The sequence below is a fragment of the Esox lucius genome, chromosome 14 (assembly GCF_011004845.1).
Source record: "Esox lucius isolate fEsoLuc1 chromosome 14, fEsoLuc1.pri, whole genome shotgun sequence".
In the NCBI taxonomy this organism is placed as follows: Eukaryota; Metazoa; Chordata; class Actinopteri; order Esociformes; family Esocidae; genus Esox; species Esox lucius.
The window spans coordinates 19,335,786-19,349,563 of record NC_047582.1 but is presented as its reverse complement, the minus strand read 5'-3'; the positions used below and the strand labels follow the sequence as shown (position 1 = coordinate 19,349,563).

Here is a 13,778-nt window from a genome sequence, read left to right as displayed (position 1 = left end):
ACAGCCACTCTATGTACCCTAATGTAAAGTAACATATGGATTTCTGTGTACTGACTTGTGTGTTCCTCAGCTGGACTACGGTACACTGACTTGTGTGTTCTCATACCTCTCCCACTGCATTAGACAAGATGTGAACGATCTTCTCATGAGGTGTGGCCACCACGCTCTGGCCGTTGATCTCAATGATTCGATGTCCGACGCGGACACCCCCTCTCTCAGCAATGCCCCCCCTCATCAGGCTGCAGATCTGTACAGGCGGGAGGCAACTTAAAACATTTGCTGGGATGGACATTGAGATCTGGATTCTTACGGACATTTCAATTCTATAAATGTTGCAATCAATTTTTTCTTTCAATTCTGTTATATCAACGCGGAGGTTTGTACATTCCTCTGGATAACAGCACCTGCTAAATTAAAATTGTAAAGCTTATTCTGAAAAGACACAACCTACATAAAACTGCCACACAGAAGTTTCAGTACAGGACACAGACGCAAATAAACTGAGGATCAAATCAAAGAATATATTTCTGGTATTATACCCACAATGCCATTCTGTACGCTGAAGCCCAGCTGGTATCGCAGGTCTGGTCTACGGATCAGCACCATAGTGACAGGTGGGCACCTGACAATGTTCAACTTGATCCTGGACTGGGCCTTTAAACCCTGGGTAGAGAACCGATGGGCAGGTTAGGGACGACTGCCAAGAGAGAGAAAATCACACGCTACTGTAGCACCATAACATCAAAAATGAACTACTGCAATGGGCACAAATTCACCTACATAAATCAGATAGCAATTCTGTAATGGTTGTATCCTGAATATGCCTGATTAAAACTATATTATATTTCAACTCCTGCTGTCACTACCCACAACCCATCTGGTCGGCCCTGTCCAACGTCCACCTGGTCGTGTTGCTGATCTAGATTCTTCCTAAAGACTCCTGCGGAACGCTGGCCGCAGCTCACCTGTTCCCACCTGGATTTCTGACCCGATGATCATCTGAATGTTTGAATTCCTTGGTGGTCTGAAAAGGTGCTGCATAATCTCCAGAAGATGACTGGCCAAAAGGGCTCCCTCAACATAATATTTATTTCAAAACAATATAACAAAACCAAAAAAAAAAAACATTCATACAGAAGCCAACCCCTGGCATTTTCAGAATAATGAAAATGTACCCTGGTTTTAGCTTTGAAAGTATGATGGTACAATGGACCATTTACCTATAAATAACCATAGTAATAGATGTGAATCATGGATCACGTACAATGGTTATAGCTTTATAGTATGATGGTAATGCCAGACACCTCAATGTGGGTACAATCACATTATAATTAAGTCAAAAAGCCCAGCATTCTCAAAAGTAGTTTGATTTCAGCATTTAAGCAATGGATCTAGGTTTGTTGTTATGACATAATATGGAGCTTCTATACAGCCCTTAGCTGTGGTATATTTATCATGTTTCAGAAACTTGAGGTGCATTATTGCAATTATAAATTGGGTACTAATATAGAACAGTAAACAGATAATGGTCTGTTATAAATCAGCTGTTTTAAAAAAAAATATTGGCCATACACCATAACCCCTCGCGTCTTATTGCTTATTTACAAACCATGTGATTCAAACCATGAATACTGATTGGCTGCAAGCCATGGTACAATGGCACAGAAGTACAATAAGAAACTTAACAGACAAAAGAGAAAGCCGGACCTTGATTATACTCTGACAGGTGGAAAGGGGCAGTCCAACCAGACTGGTTCCATTGATGGTCATGATCTGATCGCCAACGTTGAGTCGACCAGACTTCTCTGCCGGCCCAGAATGCATCATGCTAGCGACAATGACGGTGGGTAAGATGGAGCCCCAGCCTGACTCCACTATGACCACACCCAGCATCTCGCCCTTCAGCTTCTCGATGTAAACCTAAGGTACATTAAACAGACCAATATACAGCTACTTACACAATTGTGATTAAAAGAACTTTGTTTAGTTGAATGCCTTTATGCTTTTTTCACACATGCCCCATAGGAATCGAACTCACAGCCCTAAAGGTGCAAGAACCCTGCTATAAACTTGGATTTGGAAATGGGGGGAGCTTTCTGTCATCTATGTATAAAATTAATTAGAAGGTTTATGCCTGTTATAAATCACTGTATTCAATGTAATGCATTTGGTATATGCAAGCGGGAGGTCAAGCAATGTCATATCAAGAAACTAAGGACACTAATCACTGCCCCCTGGTGGTTGACTCACATCTCTGCAGTTCTCTGACTTAGAGAAATGAATGAGGTCATCATTGTACATGTCCTGAGTGTTAAGCAAGTCGCTGTACTCCCTCTGACTCAGGTCCTCTGGGTCGATGCCATTGGCCCGCAGGAACTCCTGGTAGGCCACACTAAAGGCCTGCCCAATGGACTGGGCTATGAGCTGGGCCTGTCCACAGAAGACGGGAAGCAGAAGAGCAGCACATGTCACACTGGTTGTCCCCACAGCCAAACACTTGTGTTAATATTCAAACAGACAGCTTGTAAAACATACAAACGCTCAAGGAAAAAAACACACACAAACTCACATCCTCGGACTCAAAAACGTGGCAGACCATCCTGTACTGCCGCCGGTCGTCACGGGCAGGGCTGAGGGTGTGTTCAGGCTGCTCGGCGGTGTGGTTCAGATGTTCCTGAGCGCTCCTGGAGCGTACCATCTTCCCCCGGGCCATCAACACCACCATGCTTCCTAAGTCCGCTATGTAGGAGATGGTCCTCAGGGGCAAGTCCATCATGGACTCCTGCTGGGAACACGGCGTTAGAACCCGCGAGTGTGTTCCGCAGTCTAGTACCGGAGTGTACTGCAGCAGGTGGTGCGCGCTAGCAGTGACTACTCGCGGGGTACGTTCCATAACCAGCGTTAGGACGACAAAATGCTACGGCGAATCAGACCTGTGACATGCACTCGGATGCTGAATCTGGAATTTCAGCCCGTTTCACACAGCAGAAAACACACTCTGCAGCAGCAGGAAATGTGGACTCGTATGAATTACAGGTCATTTACATTATTGTAGGGATTCAAACTTTTTTGGTTGAGTCACATCAAGTCTGGAATGGCCTTCCTGCTACAAAAGGGTGATTAAAATGTAAGGTCTGCTATTCTTGAGTGAGTCTGTGTAAAGGTTTATAGTATACAGTATGTACCTGGGAATCTGCATTCAGCACTTTGATCCTCTGTGTAGACATGAAGAGATCCACTTCAGTGGAGGAAGGAACCTCACTCTCAGTCTGCACATACAGGGAGAGAGTATAGCAGAATTTCCAAAAGAGACAATATCCACTACCATAACAGACAAGCATTAAATGATATACATATAATGATATACCTATAATAAAACAAAAAAAGAAAAACATGCTACAGTTGTAACACTGTACCTTTCTGTTTTTAGCTTGCTTTTGGGCGGTCTGCCGTATGGAATAGCAAGAGCAACAGAGACAGAGAAAGTCAGCGAGAAACAGAGAGCGATCAAGACAGTGGCCAGTTAAGAACAGTAAGACAGGGCTAGAACAGGGACAACACATGATTGGCTCAGAGAGGATCGGCCATCCCATATGGGATGTTATGAAGTATTAGGGCTGTAGGCTGTGTGGTGTGTGTGTGGTGTGTATGTGTGTGTGCACCAGCTTTGTGTGGGTGGGTGATGATGTTAGCTGTCTATCTGTCAAAAGTTACTAGCCCGGAGGTTATAAACTCAACCTCAAAAGTTGCCTCTTTATGAAAGTGACATGAGCACCAGACTGCATCTGGAAAAAACCAACTAATAGTCACCCAAGGCATTATTTAAGGCTTCCTAATCAACATTACGTAATCATATTTGGCAGTTCTACAACCAATAATTCATTAGAAATGTGATGGACATAATTATATGAAACTAAGGAATCAATAATGATCACCTCTAAAAGATTTACTGTCTGATTAGTGTTGATTAAAAGGCACAGAAACAAGGGAAGACATCAAGGTCCTATCTGATATGACTGTGTGACTCTCACCCTGACACGCCCCATGGCCTCCTGGGCCTGCAGCATGCGGGCACTCTTACTGGGGGTTCTCTCTGACAGCAGGTGGGTGGAGCCCAAGTAGCTGGCCGCAAAAATGATTCCGTCAATCAGGTCCTCTGGGTCACACGGCCCTGGGACTGTAGACGAGACGGTCATTGAGGCTGGGTCAAATGGTCATGAATGGTTAAGCGTCCAAACGTTTGACTGGTCCTGTATGTACATTTTATTTGAGTAAAAACATACTATAGCTCCTGGCCCACTGAAGGGGTGTAAAGGCGATTATCGAAAATGAATGAAGCGCTTTAAATAGTTGTTGGCCAGTCTCTCAAATCGCTCTGCCTTTTCTAACAGGTACTCCAAAGATGGCTCGTTGGTTTGTGCAGTAAGCCCATGAGCAGTCTGTGGAGATGTTAGTGAATAAATAATTTAAAACCCTCAACTGACATTCATCACATAAAATGTAAATGGTATAAACCACAATCCACCAAGTTTCCCCTATTTTGTATATTCGCTGGAACAGAATTTATTTTCAAGTACATCATTGTTATTTCACAAAGTTCAATCACATCACATTAGTGGGAGGAGCACAATATAACCAGATGGCGCTGTACCTGCGCTAGCTTAAACCTGCCCTCCCTGACAGAGTTGTGTGCATAGAGAGACAGTCCAATAATTACTCTAACCAATTTATGAACTTCGTTGATATTGGTCGACCCTTCTCTAAGTCACATCACAGGAAAAACCTTATCTCCGATAAACCACACCTCCACTGTCACTCACACTGCATAAACACTGTGACACTCACCTTCAACGTATGTAGGGAAGGCAGGCATATTCCTGCGGATCTGGGTTGGAAACAGAATGATATCTTACTGATATTCATCGTTAACAGAGACGATGGCAGTCACAGCCGTGTTGCATATGAAATGAGCAGCACTGTCATTTACCTCCTCAATGGATGGCAGCCTCTGCTGTACCTGGTGTATTCTGGAGGACTCTGCCCTTACAGGACAGACCGGTTCTGGAACCGGAACATGGACTGGAACCGGAACCTGGACTGGAACCGGATCAGGAAGTGGAACGGGTTTGTAGTGTGACGACTGAAAGAAAGGCTGTAGGACAGAGTATGAGATGCATGGGTGATTCTCATTTATTTAGCAACAGTACAGAAACCTCAGTTTCTGCCTGTACACAAAACTACTTCTGAGGGGAAAAACATCTGCTTTCTGACTAATTTACTGCACGCAACTATTATTTTCAGCTCGTCTCTACTAGAAGAAAAGGTTGACTTCCCTTTTCTACCCAACCCCAAATGTCATATCTAGTTATATCTATGTCTAATCCCAGCAACTCCCAACAGATCCAAGGGTTTTAGGTTGGGCCAATCCTTTCTCCTAGCTATCTGCACCAAGCCATTCTGTTTTTCCTTTCCTCAACTAGGATCATTCACCTGATAACCTTAGCATTACCACCCCCGGAGCCACAGAAGAATTGCTTTAGCACGATGTTACCAGGAAAGATGCCTTCTGTACCGTTACATTCTGATCACCTTCCATTGTTATGAAATTGTCTCGCTACTTGATCCACAAAATGAGTAGTCACTTCCGTGTTTTTTCCAGCCTCAGCTCCTTGTTTGATCAGTCAAACATCACTTTTTCCTGCCACTGCGCCATCCGACCATTTCTTTCCTTAGCAGCAAAACACCATATAAAGAGGGTTTTCAGAAGTGGGCCTGGGACCATCTGATATTGTAGGATTTTATCCACGATCCAGATTAACAGAATATAATATATTTCAGCTTAAAGAAAATATCCACGTTTCTTAAGGCCATACAATCTCCAAAACGACATCAACTGCATGCCAACAAGCTATTTAGACATCTTACCAGAAGAAGACCAACCCTCCCATGGCATCACAGCTCTCGACATACTCTCATTAAGTCAAATGCCAGAACCAGAAAAATGACTCAGAAGACCAAGGACTCTGAAGAACTTAGAGATTTTTATATGCATTTCTTGATCAAGAAAATTAGCTCAATTAAAGGTTGGGTTTCTTTTACAGTATATTTTAATTGCAAGATCTAGCAGACAACATAGCATTTGTTATATAGCCTTTTCTGCTCATCTTTGTTAAGGGGTCCAATAAAGACATTACACAATAAAATCAAATATACAAGTGCACTAGAAAAACATAACCTACAACTATAAACAGACTACTAAGTGCATGTTATTAAAACTGCTAAATTTAGAATCCATTGATTTCCGTAGTCATCTAGAGGTGGCTCATACTCACATGTACGCCGTTTCCCAGTGGCTGCTGTGAGTAGCACTCCTCCTCAGAAGGACTGACCTCCTGTCTCATCACCCACACAGGCTGTACGGGTTGGTCAGGAGTATAGGGCGATCGCACGGTCTTGGTCTTCACCTCTTCTATGGCCTCTCGGATGTCTCGGATGGCTAGAGAGACGGCATCCCCCGAGCCCCTGACCCAGTCCTCCGAGTGGCCTTCCAACGGAGGGGTGAGCTCCGCGCCGACTAGCTCCTCCGTGGCCCCGACTGACCCGGGCTGCCCAGAGCTGGCTCTCTCTGACTGGGCTTCACCCTCCACATCTCTGGGAAGTAACCCCAGGTTTCTGGGGCCATCTTTGAGGCTTTCGCCCTCCCCATCAGACGTGGCGTCATCGTAGTGGTGCAGTCTTGAGCCCACCGAGCGGCCCCGCCAATGAGGGAGGTTTCGTGTTGACCCCGCAACGCCGCCTGACCAGGCGGAATGGGGTTGCGGTTCAATGTCGCCAGCTTCCTGATAAACACGCCCCTTCCGTCTAACGCTGAAGGGCTCTGAGCAGGATTCTGAAAAGGGCTCATCAGAGTTCGCCTCAGATCCCTTGTGGGACTCCCTGTCCGAGTCCGGATAACAAACCATCTTCAAGGGTTTAGGGAAAGATTGGGGGTAGGACTTAGTGTAGGGCTCTGTGAAGGACTCTGTAAAGGGCTCTGTCATAGATTCGGACTGTGGGTAGGACTCGTTATAAAATTCTGCATAGGTCTTAGGGTACGAGTTTGTGAAGGACTCAGAGGTGGAAAGTGGAGAGTCAGCGCGGCTCTCACTGTCAGGCACTATGTCATTTTCATGGGCGGGGCTTGGGCTAAACTCATCACTACATTGGTCGGAGTGCTCAGACTGAAGCGGAGGGGGCGAGAATGGGGACGGAGAGACGGGTGGTGACTGGTGTCCAGGTGGACTAAGCGGTGGAACATCCATGCTTAGAGAGGCGGAACTCTCAGTGTCAGAGCAGAGTCCATTTGTATCACCTTCCTCATCTTCCTCTCCATTTTCTACTCCCAAGGCAGTCTGGTGCAGGTCCTCCTCTCCACGGACCCCCTCCCTCTGGTTCTCCTGATCTGTCTCTCTGTCAAATCCAGTTTGAATGCTAACAGACAGCGTTATGGATGAGCTGCACCCCTCCTCCTCCTCCTCCTCCTCCTCCTCCTCAGCCTGGGGAGACACGGCATCAGGAACGGGTGCTGGCAGATCTTGACAAGGGGGGTCAGGGGTGTGAGGAGATATTGTGTGGTCGGAGGGGCTAAGACGGGTACCACCAGTAAGGTCGGTTGCCCCACTCTCCAGTGGGTGGTGTGCTTGAGGGGAGCATGGAGGGGGCTGCTGCTTCATCGCTGCAGGACCAGTGGGGTCTCCCTGTTCAGTCGGCTGTCTCTGCCTGTGAACTCTGACCCTGGGCTCACCCTGGCGGCGGTAGCGAGACACGCCAAGGCGGGGTGGCTGGGTGTGGCTAGAAGGGTCCATTTCCACTCCCTCCCCAAGTCTGGTTGGGCCCTGCCCCGATGGAGGGCGTCTTCGGTGCCTGGGGTGGCCGCGACCCAAGCCTTGGTGTGGAATAGGAGGATGATGTGGGTGGTGATGATGATGATGGGGGTGGTGGGAATCCTGCCCGAGCATTTGGCAGGGTCTCCAACTTCTCCGGACGCGGACTTCCTCTACAGCCTCAGCTGTGTCACTGGACTGCTGGTTACTAAGGGCAGCAGGATCCTTATGCCCCTCCCCCACAGCATCACCCAGCCACTCCCCCTGCTGCCTGGTGCTCATTACTCTTCTGTGGTCTCACTGTTAGAACATGATGTCCAAGGAAACAGCACTACCTGAAGGGAGACAGGAAATTCATGTGAAAAGATAAGACAAGGTTCATCTGTAAAATAGCAGACTTTGGAAGACAACTCTAAAAACAGATTTTGTGATGGTGTTGAGAGAGATAGAGATAGAGTTCTGTAACGGCATCTTGGCTACCTGAAACAGGGCATCTTGGCTACCTATAGGGCATCTCGGCTACTCGGTAGGGCATCTCGGCTACTTCAATATTTATAGGGCCTCTTTGAACTCTGGACTGAAACATTTCTCATTCATGTCAATGGGCCATTACAGCTTTATATGAAAAAATACACATATGACCAAACATTATTCATTGTAAGATGACATATCTCTCCTGTCTATTTGTAATGATGCCCTGTAAACTACAAACCATTAAAACAAAAAATCTGTAATACTATTAAACAAAAACTCATTGACTCTATTAACCTAACCCTAATTCACCAAACTAAATTGATGTTAATAGATATTTTAGAACATTCTATGAGATGGTATTTGATGTGGAGAGGATAAAAACATACCTTCATTGCTGTTAGAACCATGTCTTATCATTCCAATAGGGCCATTACCATAAATAACCCTGACTAGAAAAAACAAGTAATGCTGCAAAAACAACAATTGGCAACATTTGGAAGTAATGGCAAAAGTAGCTTACCTTTAACCTGTTCAATACCCAAGATAATGTAACAAATCTACAAATTTGTAATATGGGAGTATAAAATCCAGAAACATTTTACTAATATCTATAGATTGGAACCAGATCAGACATTATTCCGGAGGAATTCTTTAATTATAGATCCTGAAAATTAACCCGCAAAGCATTCAATTCATCCTTATGGAACTGCCCCTGACCTCTGTGTAAAATATGAAAGCTTGAGAGTTGAGACTATTGCTTCGAAAATGTCACCTAGAAACTAGTCTTGAAGGAGTTGCTGAAGTAGCTTGGCTTTATCTTTATCTTAATTAAATGTAACATCTCACAGATTATAACAAAAATTACTGTTTGTAGCATTGAAAATGGAAGAGGAGAGTGATAGCCATGTGCTAATTTATGAAAAATATATACTATTTAAATATTTATTCAAGAAGAGAGAGATGGTAACCTAGAGGCCCTACAATACTTCTAAAGGCAGAGAGAGAGACAGAGAGACAGAGAGAGAGACAGAGAGAGAGAGACAGAGAGAGAGAGACAGAGAGAGAGAGACAGAGAGAGAGAGAGAGTGAAAGCCTGCTGTGCTTATGAAGTAGGTATACACATCACTCCCAATATCCATTTTCATTTAAATTCTATCCTCAATTTCAGTAAAAGGAAAAAAATCCCGCACACATCAACAAAGTGTACATGAAAGCGCACACGCGATCCTGAAAGATAAGCAGAGCTGCAGGGGTTTCCTATACTCCAGGTCAAAACATAAATCACATGGGATTCATTTGGGTGGGTTTAATCTCAGGCATATTCTCCAAGCACCACCACAGTACAGCAGATGGCATGAGGTGGAGAAAGAGGGGGGTCAAAGCCCTGAAACCACCAACATGAGAGACAGGAACTTGGGCTGAATACTATATTGTTTGATGACTTAAATGGGAGAATTTTCATATCTGAACCCTGGACAGACTGAGCAGGAGACAAATAATCAACATCAGTCAGTATCCTCACCTCATAGTATTACATCAGTTTTCACAATTCTGAACTGTCTTCCAAGTACTCTGTAGCTTAACGAGCTAACGTATAGAACTCCAGTTGGACCCCAGGAACAAGAGTAGCTGCTGTCAGAGCAGGGGCTCGTAGTTATCCTAATAAAATACAACCCTCTTCCCAAAAAAGTTCTTTAAAATGTAAATAAAAACAGAATCCAATGATGTGCAAATCATTTAAATCTTATATTAAATATAAAATGGCACGAAGACAACATATCAAATATTGAAACACTTTGCTTCTTGAAAAATATATGCCCACTTTGAATTTGATGCCAGCAACACAAGTTGGGACAATTCCAGAGAGGATGTGGGTCTGTCAGAAAGACTGTAAGGGCAAATAGTGCAACAATTTAAGAATAACGTTTCGCAATGTAAAATTGCAAAGAGTTTGGGGATCTCATCATATACGGTAGATAATAGCATTAAAAGATTAAGAGAATCCAGAGAAATGTCTGTATGCAAGGAACAAGGCCGAAAACCAATTTTGGATGTCTGTGATCTTCGGGCCTTCAGGCAGCAATGCATTAAAACCAGACACGATTCTGTAGTGGAAATCACTGCATGGGCTCAGGAACACTTCTGAAAACAGGTGTCTGTGAACACAGTACGTCCCAGCATCCACAAATGCAAGTTAAAACTCTACCATGCAAAGAAGAAACTAGATGTAAAAATAATTATAATAAAGAACCGCTGCTGCCTTCTCTGGGCCCAAGCTCATTTGAGATGGACCAAGGCAAAATGGAAAATTGTCCTGTGGTCGGACTACTCAAAATTTTTAATTATTTTTGGAAAACATGGACGCCGCGTCCTCCAGACAAAAGAGAAAAGGGAACATCCACCTTCTTAACAGTGCACAGTTCAAAAGCCAGCATCCATGATGGTACGGGGGTGCATTAGTGTACACTCACCTAAAGGATTATTAGGAACACCATACTAATACTGTGTTTGACCCCCTTTCGCCTTCAGAACTGCCTTAATTCTACGTGTTGTGGCTTCACAAATGCTTTGCTGCATACCTCGGTTGTAACGAGTGGTTATTTCAGTCAAAGTTGCTCTTCTATCAGCTTGAATCAGTCGGCCCATTCTCCTCTGACCTCTAGTATCAACAAGGCATTTTCGCCCACAGGACTGCCGCATACTGGATGTTTTTCCCTATTCACATCATTCTTTGTAAACCCTAGAAATGGTTGTGGGTGAAAATCCTAGTAACTGAGCAGATTGTGAAATACTCAGACTGGCCCGTCTTATTTCAGCAAGACAATGCCAAAACACATTCTGCATGTATTACAATAGCATGGCCGTAGTAAAAGAGTATGGGTGCTAAACTGCCCTGCTTGCGGTCCAGACCAGTCACCCATTGAAAATATCTGCTGCATTAAGAAACGAAAAATACAGAGATCCTGAACTGTTGAGCAATTGATATCCTAAATCAAACAAGAATGGGGGGGGTGGGGATTTACTTTCAAAACTACGGCAACTGGTCTCCTGAGCTCCAAAACACTTACAGTGCATTGTTAAAAGAAAAGATGATGCAACACAGTGGTAAACAGTGGTAAAACCCTGTCCCAACTTTTTTGAAACATGTTGGTGGCATCAAATAAAAAAGGGGCATGTATTTTTCCAAAAACAATAACATTCCTCAGTTTCAACATTTGATATGTTGTCTATGTACTATTTTCATTTACATTTTGGGATAAATGATTTGTACATCATTGCATTCTGTTTTTATTTGCATTTCATGCAGCGTTCCACCTTTTTGGGAATGGGGGTTGTATAAAACAAGAAAAAAGGTTTTATTGAGAGAAAAGCCGAAATGCTAATTGAATGGATACAAAATAGAATGTCGAGAGTTAATAAAGGCCAGATAGCTAAGCGGAGACTAGGGGTAGAAGTTAATGCATAACCTCAGAATTAGAGGTACAGACAAAACCTGACAGAGGATCCTTATTTTGAACAAATACTGCAGATCATATGCTAGACCCATGACCTTTACCCAATGTTCGCTGCTGCTGTCTGGGCAGGACCCTAGGGGTCAGTGCCTGTCAGGTCACAGATGGTCAGGCTGTGTGCAACATGGGTTAGGCGGTCAGGCCGGTGGAGGGAGCAGTGAGCTGTTTACTGCTTCTCCATCTGTCAGGGCTCCAGTGAAAGCCACGGGGAAGGGATTTACCAAGCCATTAACTCACTGATTTTACACTAGCTTGACACCCACACAAAACCAGACCAATGTTAAAGCAGTGTTTACATGTAGCATCAATCGACCCATTGGTTCCATTTTGTTGGCATATTTGTGGCATAACAGCAGGACGTGAATCATTCATAAGTAAGGTGGTGCGACGACTGGTTTGTGTTCAAGTCCTCTCATGGCCGCGGGAAGGACATGAAAAAGCGCAGGAAATAAAAAGTGTAGGACAGCAGGTACGTTGTGTGGCCAGCATTAAGACAAATTGAAAGAAAAATGCTTATCAGCATTAACTTGTCTTTTCCGTCGCGTATGTCCGGGCACAACAGTCAACATTACAGATGAGAATGTGTTCCCCCCGAATCTGTGACCTTAATAAGGATAGAACCCAAAGGGAAATCGAACCAAGTAAGGGCTCAAACCTCCAACAAAAAATAAATATAGGTTACGTGTTCCTAGTGAAATCTACTCTACGAATTAGGTGTCATCGGATTTTTCCCTATAGAAGACACCTGTCTGAATGCCCAAGTCGATGAAAGCCTATTTATGTCTCTAATTAAATTATATACAGGTATTGTCAAACAGAATAATCGGAGCAAAGGAACCGTCATCGATTCAGAATCACCCACTCGCAGCCATGGTAATCGTTCTAAACCTCCACGATATAAAAAAAGGTCTTACCTGTTCGTCACTTGTAATTGCTACGTCGCGTAACAATTCATTTCACCATCTTTGCTGGTCCCTCTGTCCCTTCAGACAACTTGCATGGATGGATTAGGCCACGGTCAGCTCCTCCTGCATAATGACATCAGAGCGGATTACGGATGCACAAAGCGCTTTAAAAGACTGCTGTGTTTCAAATATTGATAGCGATGTAGCGGATGTATTCAACCTTTTTGTAGGCCACACTGCTGTGCGCTGTCTGATCTAGTTTTTCGTCCGAACAGTAAGATTCGTGTAGCCTACAGTACATACCCTGCCCGCAATGCACCTGCAGAAAAACACCTGTGTAAGCAAAATATCCACCACGGTTTACAACACGACCTATTCAAGTACACCGGCTCGTACCATTGTATTAGAACATAGACTGTAGACGTGCTATTCTCTAAGCGCAATCACACCTAGGTTACATCTTCACCCGAGCTAATAGGCTATGCGGTTACCGTAATAACATATGATTGAAGATACTGGGGATTCTCCTTTTGGCCAAGCAAAACTTTTTAGTTCGGATTTTTTCCCCCCACAGAAGCAAACACAACGAAACAGGAAGGGACTTACCTGAATTTTGTCCATTAGAAAATATTTTGACAAAAATGCCCCTCCCTTATTTCAGCTAATTCTTGAGGAATGCTTGGTAGGGGACAACATTTGGATCATCCAGGATAAAGTAGCCTAGCATGTCAAAACCGTTCTGATTGGTGTCCCAAATGAATTCATGCTTCCATTCACATACATTTGTTATACTATTTTAAGAGTGGGCATCAATAATATATATTCTTCTTGAAGATAAGCCTGTATTATGTATTAAGTTATTTTAGGAATATGACTGGTTGAGAGCATGCTTAAAACCAATCTCAGAAATCTATCATAAATGTTTTATCAAGAACATACTGTGTTACATAAAACTCACGTTATAAATGACTCACGTTATATAACTCTTGTGTTGTTCACACATATGTACCAGGCTTGGGGTGCAC

The 13,778-nt window shown here is 43.9% G+C and overlaps 1 protein-coding gene across 7 annotated transcripts in view; it reads right to left on the bottom strand.

The window, feature by feature from the left end:
• The window catches only part of apba1b (amyloid beta (A4) precursor protein-binding, family A, member 1b), a 15,044-nt gene extending 1,266 nt beyond the window's left edge, over positions 1–13,778 (bottom strand). The window contains exons 1-14 of one of the 7 annotated variants that reach the window (XM_010877883.3): positions 13,728–13,778; positions 12,974–13,072; positions 12,763–12,876; positions 6,333–8,197; positions 4,988–5,152; positions 4,846–4,885; positions 4,032–4,177; positions 3,417–3,446; positions 3,186–3,269; positions 2,570–2,785; positions 2,251–2,430; positions 1,708–1,920; positions 544–663; positions 107–247 (exon numbers count right to left, since the gene is read on the bottom strand). In XM_010877883.3, the coding sequence (XP_010876185.2) occupies positions 107–247; positions 544–663; positions 1,708–1,920; positions 2,251–2,430; positions 2,570–2,785; positions 3,186–3,269; positions 3,417–3,446; positions 4,032–4,177; positions 4,846–4,885; positions 4,988–5,152; positions 6,333–8,144 (3,147 nt within the window). In that variant the 5' untranslated portion in view covers positions 8,145–8,197; positions 12,763–12,876; positions 12,974–13,072; positions 13,728–13,778. Of the gene's footprint in view, positions 1–106; positions 248–543; positions 664–1,707; positions 1,921–2,250; positions 2,431–2,569; positions 2,786–3,185; positions 3,270–3,416; positions 3,447–4,031; positions 4,178–4,845; positions 4,886–4,987; positions 5,153–6,332; positions 8,198–12,762; positions 12,877–12,973; positions 13,208–13,359; positions 13,429–13,727 lie in introns of those variants that run through there. The other 6 variants (XM_010877884.4, XM_010877882.4, XM_020053535.2 and 3 more) reach the window with 6 other exon arrangements.